At 55.0% G+C, this 16,166-nt stretch overlaps 1 protein-coding gene across 1 annotated transcript; it reads left to right on the top strand.

The window, feature by feature from the left end:
• Positions 1 to 28: 28 nt before the first annotated feature.
• SLC35D1 (solute carrier family 35 member D1) lies at positions 29 to 13,521 on the top strand. Its single transcript, XM_074152047.1, has 12 exons — positions 29 to 228; positions 1,347 to 1,380; positions 1,481 to 1,567; positions 1,871 to 1,938; positions 2,409 to 2,480; positions 3,827 to 3,895; positions 4,209 to 4,311; positions 4,657 to 4,749; positions 8,307 to 8,374; positions 8,753 to 8,831; positions 9,916 to 9,998; positions 11,442 to 13,521. Exons 1-12 carry the CDS (start codon positions 29 to 31, stop codon positions 11,548 to 11,550), a joined length of 1,065 nt encoding a protein of 354 aa, XP_074008148.1. The 3' UTR covers positions 11,551 to 13,521.
• The last annotated feature ends 2,645 nt before the right edge of the window (positions 13,522 to 16,166 follow it).

The raw sequence follows: 16,166 nt of genomic DNA, 5'->3' as shown, positions 1-16,166 counted from the left end.
CCCCCCGCCCCGTCCCGCCCCCGCAGCCATGTCGTCGGTGTCGGCGCGCAGCCGCCGGGCCGGGGCGGAGGGGGGAGCCCCCGCCGGAGCCCCCGCGCCCGGCGATGCGGAGCGGGGCATGGCGGCGCCGGGGCTCTCGCTCTGCCTCAAGCTGCTGGCGGCGGCCTTCTACGGGCTCAGCTCCTTCCTCATCGTCGTGGTCAACAAGAGCGTCCTCACCACCTACGGGTACGGCCTGGCGCGGGGCCTGGGCACCGGGGCGGCACCCCCCCCGCCCCCCCCCCCCTTCCTCCGCCTTCATCAACGCTGCTGTTGGGGGGGGGGGCGGCTCTCGGCACCGCGGACCCCCGGCGTGCAGCCCGCCGTCGGGGCGAGACCCCCCCGCCATCCCCCCCCCCCCTCCTTGGATGCTGTGAGCCTGCACGCCCCCCCCCCCCCCCCCATGCCTGCACCCACCCCTCTCTGCGTGCACCCCCATCCTTGGGTGCCATGTGCCCCCCCGTGCCTGTATCCCCATCCCCTCCCCCGTGCATGCACGCCTATCTTTGGGTACCGTGTATCCCCCCCCCCCCCCCATCCATGGACCCCCATCCTTGGGTGCCATGTGTTCCCTCCCTCATGCCTGTAGCCCCCCCCCCCCCCCCGCCGTGCATGCACCCCCATCCTTGGGTACCCTATACCCCTCCTCATGTATGGACCTTCATCCTTGGGTGCCGTGTGTGTGTGTCCCCCCCCCGTGCCTCTACCCCCATCCCCTCCCCTGTGCATGCACCCCTATCTTTGGGTGCCGTGTACCCCCCCTCTCTGTGCATGCACCCCCTCTTTACCCCTATGTAGGCCTCCCCCCCCCTACATCTTGGGGGTCCATTACACCCCTCGGCACCCCCGTGTTGTGGGGCTGCCCCCCCCCATGCATGCCCCTCTTTCTCCCCCCACAATGGGGAGCGCTGCCAGCCCCCTTGTGGGTGCCCCCCCTTCCCTTAGGCGCCATGCACTAGTAGGCACCCCCTTTTTAGCCCCCCATCCTTGGCAGCCGGGCACCCCTATGCATGCCCCCCCCACCCCTTGGGGGTCCTTTACACCCCTCGGCACCCTCTGCTGTGGGGCTGGGCCCCCCCCCTCCCATGCGCACCCCTCCTTCCCCCCCACCTGGGGGTCACTGCCAGCCCCCCATGGGAGCCCCCCCATCCCGTGAGTGGTGCCCAGCACGGGCTCTGCCAGTTTGGGGGCTGGGGGGCGCTGCCGTCCCCCTCCCCGTGCTCAGAGCGGGGGGGTGCGTGGCTGCTGGTGTGTGTCCCCCCCCCCCGACATGGGTGCCCCCACTGATCTCTGCTCTCTGCCCGCAGGTTCCCCTCCTCGCTGTGCGTGGGGCTGGGCCAGGTGAGTGGGGTCCGTCCCCTGTGTTCCCCCCCCCCACGACCCCCTGCCATGCTGGGAGGGGGGGGGGGGGCTGTAGGTTGACCCCCCCACTCTCTTGCAGATGCTGGCGACGGTGGCGGTGCTCTGGGCGGGCAAGGCCCTGCGGGTGGTCAAGTTTCCCGACCTCGACCGGCATGTCCCCCGGCGGGTAAGCCCCCCCCCGCCCCCGTCCCTTCCCAGTGGCCACCAAGCCCCCTCCCCCCCGTGGCCACCAAAGGGCTTTTGGTTGCCCAGGAGCAAGGGAGCCCGTGGCCACCGAGCGGCTCCGGGCTGAGGAGCTGGGACACGTGGTTTTGTGCCCGTTTCCCTGGCGGGGTGGAAATAATTTAATTTGTATTTATAAAGTGGGGGTGGGTGCTGGGGGGGAGGAGGGGGCTCCCCAAGTTTCTCCGGTCTCTCAACCCCCCCCCCCCCCCTCCCCCCTCATTTTATCCCTTTTATAATTTTCCAGACCTTTCCTCTACCTCTCCTGTATTTCGGGAACCAGATCACGGGACTGTTCAGCACAAAGAAACTGAAGTAGGGATGGCTTTTCTCTACCGGGGGGGGGGGGGGGGTGTTCCTTGGGGGGGGCGGGGGGGACGGTGTTCGTGGGGAGCTGCTGATGGGCCCTAAGGCTTTGCGGGGGTGTGGGTGACCCAACCGGGAGCCGCTCGGGGCCATACCATTCAAAAACGAGCCACGTGTGTGTTTTCCAACACTTCCCCCCCCCCCGCCGGCAGCGGGTGGGGAGGGAGGGGGGGGGTCTGTCCCTTGCCCACCGTGGGTGAGGGTCTGGGGCCACCCTGGGGCCCCCCACCCTGACAAAGTCTGACATAAGCCGTATATTTTTGGGGTGCGGGAGTGATGCTGCTCCCCACCGGTGGCTCTGTTCTCCGGAGCCTGTATCCCGGGGAGTGCTGCTCTGCGGGTGGCCACCGAGCCAGGGTGGGGGGGAAGCCCACTAACCGCCCCCCCCCCCTTGCCCCCCGCCACGCTTCCTCTGGCAGCCTGCCCATGTTCACCGTCCTGCGGAGGTTTTCCATCCTCTTCACCATGTTCGCCGAAGGATTCTTGCTCAAGTGAGTCTTCCCTGCGCCCTTTTCCTCCGGGGTGACGGGCACCGCTCGGAGTTGGGGGAGGCGGAAGGGGTCGGGATAACGGGCAGCGTGTGGGGGATCCCTGTGGTCCAGGGGGGCTATGGGTCTGAGATCCCTGTGCTCCGGGGGGCACTTTGGGTCCCCTTGTGGTCCAGGGGGGGAATTTGTGTCAGGTCCCTCTGTGCTCCGGGGAGGCTTTGGGTCCCCTCGTGGTCCAGGGGAAGAATTTGGGTCGGGTCCCTCTGTGGTCTTGGGGGGAATTTGGGTCAGGTCCCCTCATGGCCCGGGGGGGCGCTTTTGGATCAGGTCCGCCTTGTGGTCCAGGGGGGGAATTTGGGTCCCCTTGTGGTCCAGGGGGGGAATTTGGGTCAGGTCCCCTTGTGGTCCATGGGGGGCAATTTGGGTCTGGTCCCCGCACTGGTCCCGGGGGCGGGAGGGGGGCTCTGGGTCCGGGATCCCTGTGGTCCAGGGGGGCTTTTGAGTGTGATCCCCCTTGTGGTCTGGGGAGGAGGCTTTTGGGTCGGGTCCCTCCCTGGTCCAGGGGGGAATTTGGGTCAGGTCCCCCTTGTCGTCCGGGGTGGGGGGCTTTTGGGTCCGGTCTCCGCTGTGGTCCAGGGGGGTGGCTTTGGGTCCGGGATCCCCGTGGTCCAGGGGGGCTTTTGAGTGCGATCCCCCTTGTGGTCCAGGGGGCAGCCTTTTGGGTCGGGTCCCTTTGTGGTCTGGGGGGGGCTCTAGGCCCGGTCCCCTTGTGTTCAGGGGGGCTTGCAGAGCCTGTTCCCCGCCACGCTGTGTGCCCGGGGGGAGCCGAGGCCCCATACCCGGCGGGGGGGGGATGGATGTGCTCTGTCTCCGCTTGCCCGGCCGGTGCAGCGCAGTCTTGGAAGCGGAGGGTGCTGTGCCTGTCCCCCCCCCAGCTCCCCTCCCTGCCAGAGCTTCCAGAGACCCCAAAAACCCACCCGCCGTGTGCCCACAGCCCCCTCCCCACGGCTAGGCTGGTACCGTGGGTGCCAAGCGCCCTGTGCCCACCTGAACCCTCCATCCCATAATCCTGCACCTCGTCGATGCCAGGCTGGGGGGTTTTGGGGGCTTTTTTTTATGTTGTGGTGTTGGTGTTTTTTTTTTTTTTTTTTAATCACGGAGATAATTGCCTGAAAATTATCTTGTTTTCACTTGCTGCTTCCGCACGGGGTGGTTTGCTCGGGGGTTTTCCCCCCCTCCCCGTGTTGCTGGGAGGAAAATGCCGCTCTCCGAAGCGCTCCCAATACTTCCAGAGGATGTGATGGTGCACGATGGCGTGTTCTCCTCCACCTTTTTTTTTTTTTTTGCAGGAAGAAGTTTTCCTGGAGCGTTCAGATGACGGTGTTCGCGATGATCCTCGGTGCCTTCGTGGCTGCCAGGTGAGCCCCCACCCTGCTGCCCCCCCTCCCCTGTCACAGGGGTCCCCGCTAAGGTCGGTCAAGCCCCACGGTGTGTCCTGAGAAAAGAGAGAGAGAGAGAAAACGCTGACTTTTTTCCCCTCAGACACGCTCTCCAGTAGGAAAGAACGTTTTACCGGCCCGATCCCAGTCCCTCCTCCCACGATTTAACTTTTTCTGACAACTTTCTGCCCAAACGGAAGGTGGAAGGAATCTCTGGGCAGCTCAAAGCTTTTAACTGATGGTGTTGGGTTCTTTTTTTTTTTTTTTTTTTTTTTTTTTTCCCCTTTCCCAGCGCTGACTTGGCCTTCGATCTGGAGGGATATATTTTTATCCTCATTAACGATGCCTTAACGGCTGCGAACGGTGCCTACGTGAAGCAGAAGCTGGATTCTAAGGTAAGGCTGAGCATCGGCGTCCTTCTGGGCATCGCAGCCCTGCGCCTGCTCTGGCATCTGAGGGGGCAAAGCAGGGAGATATATATATTATATATATAATAATATAATATATTATAAATTTTATCTATCTATAAAATTAGAAAAATATATACATTTTCATTATTATACATTAAAAAAAGCCTCAAACCTTCCAACTCTTCTGTCCCTGACAGCCCCAGGTGGATTTAGCTCCCAAGACCCCGTCCTCGATAACAAGATTGAGGATATCTCCCCCTTATTTTTCCCCTTGGAATAAGGTTTTATGTTTCCTGGTTGGAAATCCACAGATGGTTTCTTGTTTTCCAGGAGCTGGGAAAATACGGTTTGCTCTATTACAACGCCCTGTTCATGATCCTGCCCACCTTGACCATCGCCTACTTCACCGGAGACGCGCAGAAGGTAGGGTTCCCTCCCCCCCAAAAGCCAAATTTTTTAGGGGCACGGTGCCTTGGGGGCAAAATGGGTTGCGTTTTGCTGTTATAATGCACTTTTCTGTAACTTGGCTTTCTTGGGCAAAATGGGAAACGCTCAAAATGCGGAATTGAAGTCGTTCATTATCCCTAATTTGCAAATATGAATTAGGCAGGGTCTGAGGGAGGGGGCTGGGGCGAAGGATGGGGTGAGGCTGGGTTTTGGGGTAGAAAGGAGCAGAAAGTAACCATCAGAGTTACGTTGGGCTCTCAAATCCACAGAATTGCTCCATTTTTTGTAAGGCTTGAGGAATGGGGAAGTGCGAGAGCAATAAGTGAAACCAAGTATTACTTAAAACAAAGGAGTGGAGTATTTTTAGAATAAATTAGGCTTCTTCAGACTTCTTCTTGTCCCTCCCGTGGGGCGGTGGTTGGGCTGAATCGCTCTGGAGGTCACTTTGTCCCTGCAGCCCCATCAGGGCAGCCTCTGATTTACATGTGGCTCCATAAACTTGAAACTTATATTGTATTATTATTATTATTATTTATTATTATTAGACTCACTTATGTGCAGCTCCGTACTCCATTGGCTCATTTCTCATCCCTCTCCACGGGCAGGGAAGGCAAATGCTGGAGGTGTTGCCCTCCCCAGTGGGTGACCACTGGTGGCCCAGCAGACACCCCTGTCCCCTCCTGTCCCCCCCTCCCCTCCCCAAGCTGTGCCCAGGCAGGGAGAACCTGGTGGGGTGTTTTGTTTTGTTTTTTTTCCTCATTAGGAGCTTAATGAGGAGCCCCAGTAAGCAGTCGTTAGGATAATGAGCCGCGATTAGCGGGGAGGAGAAGGGATTGCACGGGGTGGGGGGGAGCTCAGACCCTGCCCTTCATAAAGGGTGACTCAGTGGGATTTATTTGGGGATAAAGTGCTCATTTAGAAGCAGGAGCTGGCGGAGGGGGAGCAAAATGTTGCTCTGTTCAGCCCGTGAAGAAATCGCCTTTTTTTGCGGGGGGGGGGGGTTGGGTTGGTTTTTTTTTTTTTGGTTTGTGTTTTTTTTTTACTTTTTTTTTTTTTTTTTTTTAATCCCTTGAATAAACTTCTTTTTTCCCCGGGCGAGCTCCTGGCAGCCGGGGGCAGACAGCGATGCGCTGTGTCGGGGCTGCTGCCAGGAAACTCCACGTTTGCAGCCTGATGAAAAACCCTCTTGTGCAGCTGGAGGGGGGGTGGGGGGACAGGATGGGGATGGGGGTGGGGGGTGTCACGTAGGAAACCCTCCCACCCCGCTCCTGCGCGTGGATGTGTTATATCTCGTAGCTCGTTAACGAGCATCAAAGGTAACGATGGTGCCTGGTCACGCTGGGATCTGCACGAGGCAGAAATGGGCTTGGTGGTGGTGGGGAGCAAAGCCCTGGAGATAATTCCCTGGGGGGGAAGGGGGGGGGAAGATGAGGAAAAACTACTTGGAGGGTGACGGAGCCCTGGAAGAGGCTGCCCAAAGAGGGTGTGGGGTCTCCCTCTCTGGAGATGTTCATAACCCACCTGGATGTGGCCCTGTCCAACCTGCTCTGGGTGGCCCTGCTTTGGGAGATGATCTCCAAAGGTCCTTTCCAACCCCCACCATTCTATGACCTCCTCCAGGAGGGTCCCCCCCCAGGCTGGCAGTTCGTGTCCCTGGGGGAAAGCACCGTCCCAGCTGCCGGGCAGGGTCTCCCTGCGCTTGGCAGCCCTTCTGTCCCCTGGGCTGGTCCCTGCCGGGCTGGGAGGGGAGGGGGGGGGACCAGCCATCACCCTGTCCTGCCCTCACCTCCTCTTACTGCACCACAGACTGCCTGGGGCTGGTGGGGACCTCTGGAGCTCGTCTGGTCCAGTCCCCCAGAGCAGGTGGCCCAGGACCATGACCAGATAGGTTCTAGATATCTCCAAGGATGGAGACTCCACCACCTCTCTGGGCAACCTGTGCCAGCACTTGGTGACTCTCGCAGTGAAGTGTTTCCTGATGTCCAGAGGGACCCTCTTGTGTGTCATTTTGTGCCTGTGGCCTCTGGTCCTGTCCCTGGGCACTGCTGGGAAGAGCCCAGCTCCGTCCTCTCCGTCCCAGCAGGGGTTTGTACCCATGGATGAGACCCCCTGAGCCTGCTCTGCTCCTGGCTGAGCAGCCCCAGTTCTCCCACTAGCTCCTCAGAGGAGATGCTCCAGTCCCTTCAGCATCTTGGTGGCCCTTTGCTGGACTCTCCCCAGTATGTCCGTGTCTCTCTTGCACTGGGGAGACCAGCACTGGACCCAGCACTCCAGGGGTGGCCTCGACCTGCTGGTGGGACTTAGTCCAGTGCAGCCCAGGACACCATTCCCCTCCTTTGCAGCAAGGACACGTTGCTGTCTCATGGTGACCCTGGTGTCCACCAGGACCCCAGGGCTGTTCTGCAGAGCTGTGTCCCATCGGGTCCCCAGCATGTCCTGGGGCAGGGGGATGTTCGTCCCCAGGGATGGGACTTTGTGCTGCTTCTTGTTCAGCTGCGTGAGGTTCCTTCTGACCAGTGTCCCCAGCACCCCCTGCAAACCATCTCCTGCTGCTGGAGCTTTGTCCTCAGAGTCATCCCCAGACCTGCGTGGGTTCAGCTGCATGGAGTGTAACTTGAAAACAAACAAAAAAAGCCAAAAAAAGCCCTACTGTGAAATGCAAACTTCCTTCAGCCGTTTTGTCAGCACCGTCCCTGGAGCTTAAATTCCCCCCGGGACGTGCTGTCCGAGGGCTGGGGTTTGCTGTGGAGGAATGGCCAGGAGGGCAGCACAGGACAGCAGCTGGCTGGGAAATGCCTGCTTTGCTGCTTCCCACTTAGAGAACCACAGAATGGTTTGGGTGGGAAGGGACCTTAAAGCCCACCCAGTGCCACCCCCTGCCCTGGGCAGGGACACCTCCCACCAGACCAGGTTGCTCCAAGCCCCCTCCAACCTGGCCTTGAACCCCTCCAGGGATGGGGCAGCCACAGCTTCTCTGGGCAACCTGGGCCAGGCTCTCACCACCCTCACAGCAAAGAACTTCTGCCCCACATCTCATCTCCATCTCCCCTCTTTCAGTGTCAAACCCTTCCCCCTCCTCCTAGGGCTCCCCTCCCTCATCCAGAGTCCCTCCCCAGCTTTCCTGGAGCCCCTTTAGGGACTGGAAGGGGCTCCAAGGTCTCCCCGGAGCCTTCTCTTCTCCAGGCTGAACCCCCCCAACTCTCTCAGCCTGTCCTCCCAGCAGAGGGGCTCCAGCCCTCCCAGCATCTCCATGCCCCCACAAGAGACCACCTGTAGGACTGTTATTCCCTGTTTTTCCCAGGATTGGTGCTGGAGGCGATATTGCCCTGGGCAGCCGTCCCTCCCCCAGCCCCAGGGTGTCACGCTGGGGTTGGGGTGGGTTTTGGTTTGGTTTTTTTTTTTTTTTTTTTTCCTGCTGTGATCTGAAAGCCGGTGTCGGGGGGTTGTTTCTTGTCTTGCTGTGAATTTCTGCACTTCCTCCTCCTCTTCCTCCTCCTCCTCCTCCTCTGAGGGTCGGGCTGTGTTTCTCGCAGGCCATGGCGTACCAGGGCTGGGCGGACACGCTCTTCGTGGTGCAGTTTACGCTGTCGTGTGTAATGGGGTAAGGACAGACGCTGCGGCGGTGGGTTCTGACCCCCCCCCCGCCCCCCTCCCAGGGCTGGGGGCGGGGGGGGCATCTGTGAAACGGGCGGTTGGGTGCCAGGGAGGCATCTTTCTTCCCCAAGTCATGCGTTTTGGGGGCCTGAACCATTCTGGCTTTAAAAAAAATGAAATATATAAATCTCTAGCCCCGACAGGGAGAGGTCTGGCAGATGGAAATAATTTCCCAGCCTGTTTCAGTGCAGGTTTAGCCAGAAAATGGTACAAATATCGCTCTAGAAAAAAAGGGGGGGGGGGGCACGGAGGGGGGGTGTGCTGAGATGAATGGCAGCTCACAAAGCGTGTCCCGGAGCCTGATGTTGGACTCTTCCTCCTGCAGGTTTATTTTGATGTACTCCACGGTTCTTTGCACTCAGTATAACTCTGCGCTTACAACTACAATAGTTGGCTGCATTAAGGTAGGTGGTTCCTCTGCTCCCAGTGGCCGCGATGACCATCGCGTGGGGCTCCTGTGAAGCTCTGGCTGTTGTTGTGGGGGCTCTGAGAGCTCGGGACGTGCCTGGCACCACGTCTCTCCCCAATTCCACGTGGCTGGTGTCATCTTGTGCCAGCCCTGCGTGGCTGGGACGTGTGGCTGGAGCTGCTGCTGGCAGGAGTTATTCCAGCAAAAGCCTCGGGGCATCTGCAGCCTCCCTGCTTCCCCCTGTGTCATAGAGTCATGGAATGGTTTGGGTGGGAAGGGACCTTAAAGCCCACCCAGTGCCACCCCCTGCCCTGGGCAGGGACACCTCCCACCAGACCAGGTTGCTCCAAGCCCCCTCCAACCTGGCCTTGAACCCCTCCAGGGATGGGGCAGCCACAGCTTCTCTGGGCAACCTGGGCCAGGCTCTCACCACCCTCACAGCAAAGAACTTCTGCCCCACATCTCATCTCCATCTCCCCTCTTTCAGTGTCAAACCCTTCCCCCTCCTCCTAGGGCTCCCCTCCCTCATCCAGAGTCCCTCCCCAGCTTTCCTGGAGCCCCTTGAGGGACTGGAAGGGGCTCTAAGGTCTCCCCGGAGCCTTCTCTTCTCCAGGCTGAACCCCCCCAACTCTCTCAGCCTGTCCTCCCAGCAGAGGGGCTCCAGCCCTCCCAGCATCTCCGTGGCCTCCTCTGGCCCCGCTCCAACAGCTCCATGTCCCTCTGTGGTCCGTGCATTCAGCTTCCCTGGGGCAAGTGACCTGCACAACGCCCCGAAACAGCCCCAATCCTCCCGGTCACCTCGGCCCGATGGCCCCATTGCAAAACCAGACGGGTGCTCCTGGGCGTTACTCTGGGTTTAGGGCTGGTCTGGGGACAAGGGACAACATGACGCTGCCCCAGCAACCACGATCTCCATCTGGGAGGGGTTTCTCAGCAGCTCTAAGGATTTCCACCGCTTGCCCGTTCCAGCTCTGTGTCCGAGGTTTCCATCTCGGTGTTGCTTCAGCGCACAGAGCGTACGTTGTCTGGAGCGATGTAGAAACTCATACTCTTGTTCCTCGAATCTCGTTCCTTTGCAGAATATTTTAATAACCTATATTGGGATGTTTTTTGGAGGAGACTATATTTTTACATGGACGAACTTCATTGGTCTAAATATCAGGTAAGAACATCGGGCATGTACAGCTCTCGTTTATGATGTACAAGTGAAAATGAGATGGTTTTGACTGGTTAAAGGCTTCTTGCAAAAAAAAAAAAAAAATCCTCACAGCAGAGGGGCTCCAGCCCTTGGATCATCTTTGTGGCCTCCTCTGGCCCCGCTCCAGCAGGTCCACGTCCTGATGTTGGTGGCCCCAGAGCTGGAGGCAGCACTGCGGGGGGGGTGGGGGCGTGTGTTCAAAAAAGGTAGCAAAAAAAAGAAGTACTTTTTGGGGTTATTTCACCTGGTATTTTAGCACAGCTTTCGGAAGCGTCTCCTCTCTGGTCTGGGGTGTATTTCTCTGTTGTGAGAAGTCTCTTCCTGTCCTTCAACTGAGGAGAAGGATCTGGGAGTCCTGGTGGACAGCAAACTATCCATGAGCCAGCAATGTGCCCTTGTGGCCAAGAGGCCAATGGAATCCTGGGCTGCGTAGGGAAGAGTGTGGCCAGTAGGTGGAGGGAGGTCATTCTCCCCCTCTACTCTGCACTGGTGAGGCCACAACTGGAATACTGCGTCCAGTTCTGGGCTCCCCAGTTCAAGAGAGACAGGGAACTACTGGAGAGAGTCCAGCGAAGGGCAACGAAGGTGATTAAGGGATTGGAGCATCTCCCTGATTGAGGAAAGGCTGAGAGAGCTGGGGCTCCTCAGCCTGGAGAAGAGAAGGCTGAGGGGAGACCTTGTGTGTGTTTACAAGTGTCTAAAGGGTGGGTTGAAGGAGGAGGGAGCCAGACTCTTTTCAGTGGTTGCCAGTGACAGGACGAGGGGCAACGGGCACAAGCTGGAACATGGGAAGTTCCATTTAAATATGAGGAGAAACTTCTTTCCGGTGAGGGTGCCAGAGCCCTGGAACAGGCTGCCCAGGGAGGGTGTGGAGTCCCCTTCTCTGGAGATCTTCAAGCCCTGCCTGGATGCAGCCCTGAGTGATGTGCTCTGGGCAACCCTGCTCTGGCAGGGGAGTTGGACTGGATGAGCTCTAGAGGTCCCTTCCAACTCTGACAATTCCGTGATTCCGTGACCCTCCAGTGCTGGAGCAGGTCCAGCACTGGACTAGATAATCTCCAGAGGTCCCCTTCCAACCCCCTATCATTCTGGGATTCAGCACGATGCCGGGGACTGGGGCTACGCAAGCGTTCGGGTGGGAGTTGAACCAAAATCCCGCGTCTTGGGAGGAAAACCAGCGAATTTTCTTGCCCGTTGCTGTTTGAAGCAGATCCTTGGCCGTTGCCGTACCTTTGGGTTTGACTTTTCTTTGGTGGTGTGGCTGCCCAGGCCAGGGCTGTAGAACCAGTGGAGGTGGTGGTGGGAAGGGCAGCGTGTCCCGAGCCCTGATGCCTCGATTCTCATCTTCATCCCTTTTAATTCTCATCCTCATCCCTTTTGTTTGGTTGGTTGGTTGGTTTTTTGCAGTATTGCGGGAAGCCTGGTGTATTCCTACATCACCTTCACCGAGGAGCAGATGAGCAAGCAGTCGGAAGCCGGCCTCAAGATGGATATTAAAGGCAAAAGCTCCGTGTGATCCCGGGAAAGGCGATTTTTATATTTTTTTTTTCAGGAATCACCCTGTTTCTGTTCACGCTGATCGTGGGCAGGAAAGCGGGAAGGAATCCAGGGAGCGGCCGCCACGGCGAAACGGCGATGCTCCTCGTTCGCACAATCGAGATTGCTGCCTTTACAAATTATGGGGAAGATAAACTGACCGCGCGGCCAAGAATACGTCTTAATTAAGCCTGATGGTGAGGAATTAACGGGTTTCTAATCAAGCTGAGGTTTGGCAGCGGAGGGTTGAAGGGCGGAGGACTGTGTCGGCTCCGAGGGCCGGATCCCGAGCATCCCGGGCTGCGTCCCGGCTCCGTGGGTGCCGCGGGGGCTGCAGGAGGTTGGGACCCCGGTACCCGGTCCTCATCTGGGACCCCCTCCTCACCCCAGGGGAGGGGGGGGCACTGGTGTACCAGTACTGGTACTGGTGTGTGTACCCCCCTCGCCCCCCCCCTCACCCAGCAAAGCTGCTCCTGCTTTGGGTCAAAACCCTCTTGGTGAACGTTCAGCGCCCTCTGAACTTAACGTGTTATTTTTGGGGTTTTTTTTTTGTTTGGTTGGGTTTTTTTGTGTCTTTTAACCCACTCTTAAAGCTGGGTTTACCCCCCCCCCCCCCTTGGTTTCCAAGAGCCCTGCAGCCATTCACACACACACACCCCCCCCCCGGCCTGAGGTCACTTTTCCAAGGCTCAGGGATGGTTTTACCCGGCACCGGTGAGCTCAGGGGGCCATCGGCCTCCCTCAAACCCCACCCCGGGCTCGGAATTCCTTGGATTTGGGCAAGTTGCCGGCCGTGTTGGGGCCGGCAGGGACCTCACAGGGCACTTGGGACCCAAAGAGGGGGTAGATACGGGGTTTGCAGGAGAGGCGATGTGTCGTCCCCCCCCCCCCGGCACCCAGAGCCCCAGCTCTCGGTCCAGAGCATCCACAACTGGGACTCGAATCCCGGCGTCCCCAGGGGGACGTGGCACGTGGGCCACCAGCACTTCAGCCTCGGCCAAGCCCTGTCCCGCGCTTCTCTGATGAAGTCATCTTCAATTTGTGACCCGTTTAAAAAAAACAAAACAAAACAAAAAAAAAACGGGGCTTTTAATATGTCAGGCAGCGTGAACTGATTTTATTTTATTTTTTTTTAGAGATTGTCGTACAGCACTTCTTTCTAAGTCTCTCTTTGGATTGTCTTTTGGTTTAAAAAAGAGTTGTTTATAGTTTTGGTTAAAAAAAAAAAAATAATTTGGTAAAACTAGTATTATACATTCCTTTTTACCAAGAAAATAGCGTCCCTCGCCAAGAGAATTTATTTCTGGAGGATGTTTGTTAAATTTGTAACTGCTGTTTGGGGAAGCCGCGTTTCTGGAAGCGTTTAATATTGGAAGTTTTTATATGTTACAGAGAATTTCTGTAAGAGTGCTGGAAAATCTGAATCCCAGGGGAGTTGCTGGTCCCCGTACTGGTTCCCAGTAGCCGGGGGGGGGGGAGGTGCTAGGGCTCGTGGCAGCTCCCCCCCCCCCCCCCCCCCCCCTTCAGCCGCTTCAACAGAAATATTTACAAATCAGGGGTTGTTTTTTTTGCTTGTAATTTGGCTGCACTCAGCCGGTCGCTGTCGGGATGTCGATTCTGTCAAAAGTGATGATTTATTTTTGGTTTTTTTTGCTTATTTTTCAATCTGCTGGTTAGATTCGTTGTCCAAATGGGGAAAGTATTTTTTCGAGGTTATTTTGTTTGTAACCGGGTACCCCCCCCCAGCGCGGGGCTCTGGCTGGTATTGTATACACCGGGAAAGGCAACAGCCTTCCTGCAACAGTATTTTCTATGCGATTAATTGACTAAAAAGGGTTGTTTTTTTTTTTCTATATCGAATCTATTTACAAATGACTGTTTTAGTGATTAAAAGGGTGACCTTTTTATCTGAATGTATGGCGGGCTTTGTACCTCCGTCAGCGATGACAGCAAAAAATGAGAAAAAAAAAAAAAAAAAAGGATTTTATGTGCCTATGTATTTTTGTATTGGCTTCGAATAAACCCCTGACCTTCCCTCCTCCTCCTCCTCTTCCTCTGCCCAGAGGCTGGCCCCCCCCCCGGAGCACCGGGCTGATCAAAGATGGAGCTATTAAATAAAACCGGGGACTTACCGGGCTTTTGACTTAGAAATAAAACCCACTGCCCTTCCTCGTCCCGTCCGTCCCCTGGGGCGGCACCACCTGATTTTAGAAAGAAACGGTTCAAAAGTTTCATCAGAAAAAGGGTGGTTTTTTTGTTCCTGGGGGGTCTTCTTCCCCCCTGCAGCAGTTCCAGAGTCACTCCCGCGCTGCTGCCACGTTCCACCCGCCCTTCTCGGCAAGGAATTTTTCATTGAGAAACTCAGGAATTTTTTATGCAGACAGTATGTTTTAAAAAAATATTTTAATAAGCTTTTTTTTTTTTTTTTTTCTTTTTTCAGAATTGCAGACAGGGAGCGGGGGTAAGAGAAGGGAATTACTAACAGTGCAAAATTACTATGTGTGGAAAACAAAATGTATAAAACTAATTTGTAAATTTTGTGTGTGTGTGTCTGTAGCTCTTTTTTGGTTGGTTGTTTTTCTGGTTTTGTTTTTTTTGTTTTTCAATTCCACGTTTACTCCTTTAGAAAGCCCAGCCAGGGTTTACTGTGTTGAACTGGATTCTCTCTTCCCGGTCTTAAAAGCACGGGCTGAATCCAGGACCCTCATCCCATACCCCCCGCCCCGGCTCCGGCTGAGCCCAAAAAACACGTCCCAGTGTCACGTGCAAATTGTGAATCTCTTCAACCCAGTTCGGAACCACCTCCAAACGCTTCCGGGCTCCAAACTGGCCCCAAAGCTCTTGAAAAGAAATCAAAATTACTCTATTTCTAGAATTTTAAATAGCTTTAGTAGTGCAATGACTTATCACGTTATAGTGGCTGCATTTCGAAGAACATGAACAAAGTATAAAACACCAGCATAAACAAAATGTAAATTATAATTAAATAGTCTTAAAAGTCTAGCTGAGCATTACATAGTTGTTATTATGGAATGTCAGGTCTCTTCTACGTATAGCCAAAAAAAAAAAAAAATAATTAAAAAAAAAAACCAAAAACCAAAGCAACATTCCTGAAAAAATATACACAGTGCTGTATCTCACACACAAGCCTGAGACGATTGACTTAGAAACTTTCCTATAAAGTTCTGGAAGGATTTTCCAACTCGCAAACAAAAAAATGCACCAAAAAATAAAAGTGAAAATAGGACTCGAGCTGCAAAGACTTGGAGAAGCGCTCGCACCACCCTCAGCCTGAAACTGTCTCCAGCCCAGCCTTGATAAAAGGCTGTGATACTTTGGGTTTCCGTTAATAAACCACATGGTACAATTAAGAGCCATCACTTAATGTATGGCTTGCGTCAACCAATTAATTAACAAACCTCACTGGTGTGCCTCTCCACGTGAATTGCCGTCTAATTCTGACGGCAGCTTAGAACGGCTCCCTCTCGCCATGCCTGGGAAGAGCAGGTTCATACACTCCAGTAACTCCTCACCAGGTCGGAGCCGGGCCCCATCCAGAGGATTTGGCTCATTAATGACCATAAAGTCCAAGTACACGAAGAAAACCAAAACCCTCAGTTTTTTTAGGTTGATGCATCAGTTTCGAACCATAGGACCTTTTAAATCCCATTTATAATTGGAATCGTGAAGACTCAGAAACTTTTAAGGAAAAAGAACCGATTAAAAAATGAACGACACACCTGTAAGCCACAGGAGGAGGAGATAAGGTTATAAATTATACAAATCAACAATTTTTCCTATTTTTAATATAGTCGATGTGTAGCTGTGGCTTAAAAAAAAGAATATCAAAAGACCGGTATTAAAAATCTTTCTATTTCATGGATGTAAACCCTACTTCAACAACGTCCAAATGACACTCGTGGGACCGTGAGCATCACCCCCTCACACAAATTTATAAGGAATTTTCATTTCTTGCACTTTAATCTTAAAATAGTTGTCCATACCTACTCTCACTTCTATATACGTGTATACGCTGCACCAAGGGCGTGTATGTGGTATTTCTGCTCCCACCGAAAAGCCCATCCATCCAAGTTCCGCTAATTTTCAGAAATTCAAGATCAGGCAGCAGGTTTCCAGCTGCACGTCCGGGACGCCCAGAATCACCCCTTTCCTGCCCTTTCCTGCGCTCAGGGAAATGTGGAAAAACGACAGGTAAGACTGCAAAAGAAATCCACGGATAATCCATCACCTGATCCTGGCCAACAAGGGTTGGTAAAGTTAAGCGTTTGGCTGACGTGAGATTTATCCCAGCTCAAAATAAAATGAGAAAATGTCTATTGAAAGCGAGAAAATTTGTGCAACGCAAGCATCGTGCTTAACACATTTGGAGCATCGCTATTTGCCCTAAACCAGAAGAAAACTCATGTTTTCAAAATCAAATTACTTCTAACCATTCTCGATAACTGTTTGCTGTTTTCGGAGAAGAAAGTAACATGTTGGTGACTAAGAAGCATTTTTTTTTTAAGTCAATTGATTTGGTTTGGGGTTGGTTTTTTTTTTTTTTTTGTTGGGTTTCATTTTTTTTTTTTTAGAAAA

The sequence above is a fragment of the Numenius arquata genome, chromosome 8, assembly GCF_964106895.1.
Source record: "Numenius arquata chromosome 8, bNumArq3.hap1.1, whole genome shotgun sequence".
NCBI lineage: Eukaryota > Metazoa > Chordata > Aves > Charadriiformes > Scolopacidae > Numenius > Numenius arquata.
This window is presented reverse-complemented; position numbering and strand designations above follow the sequence as displayed.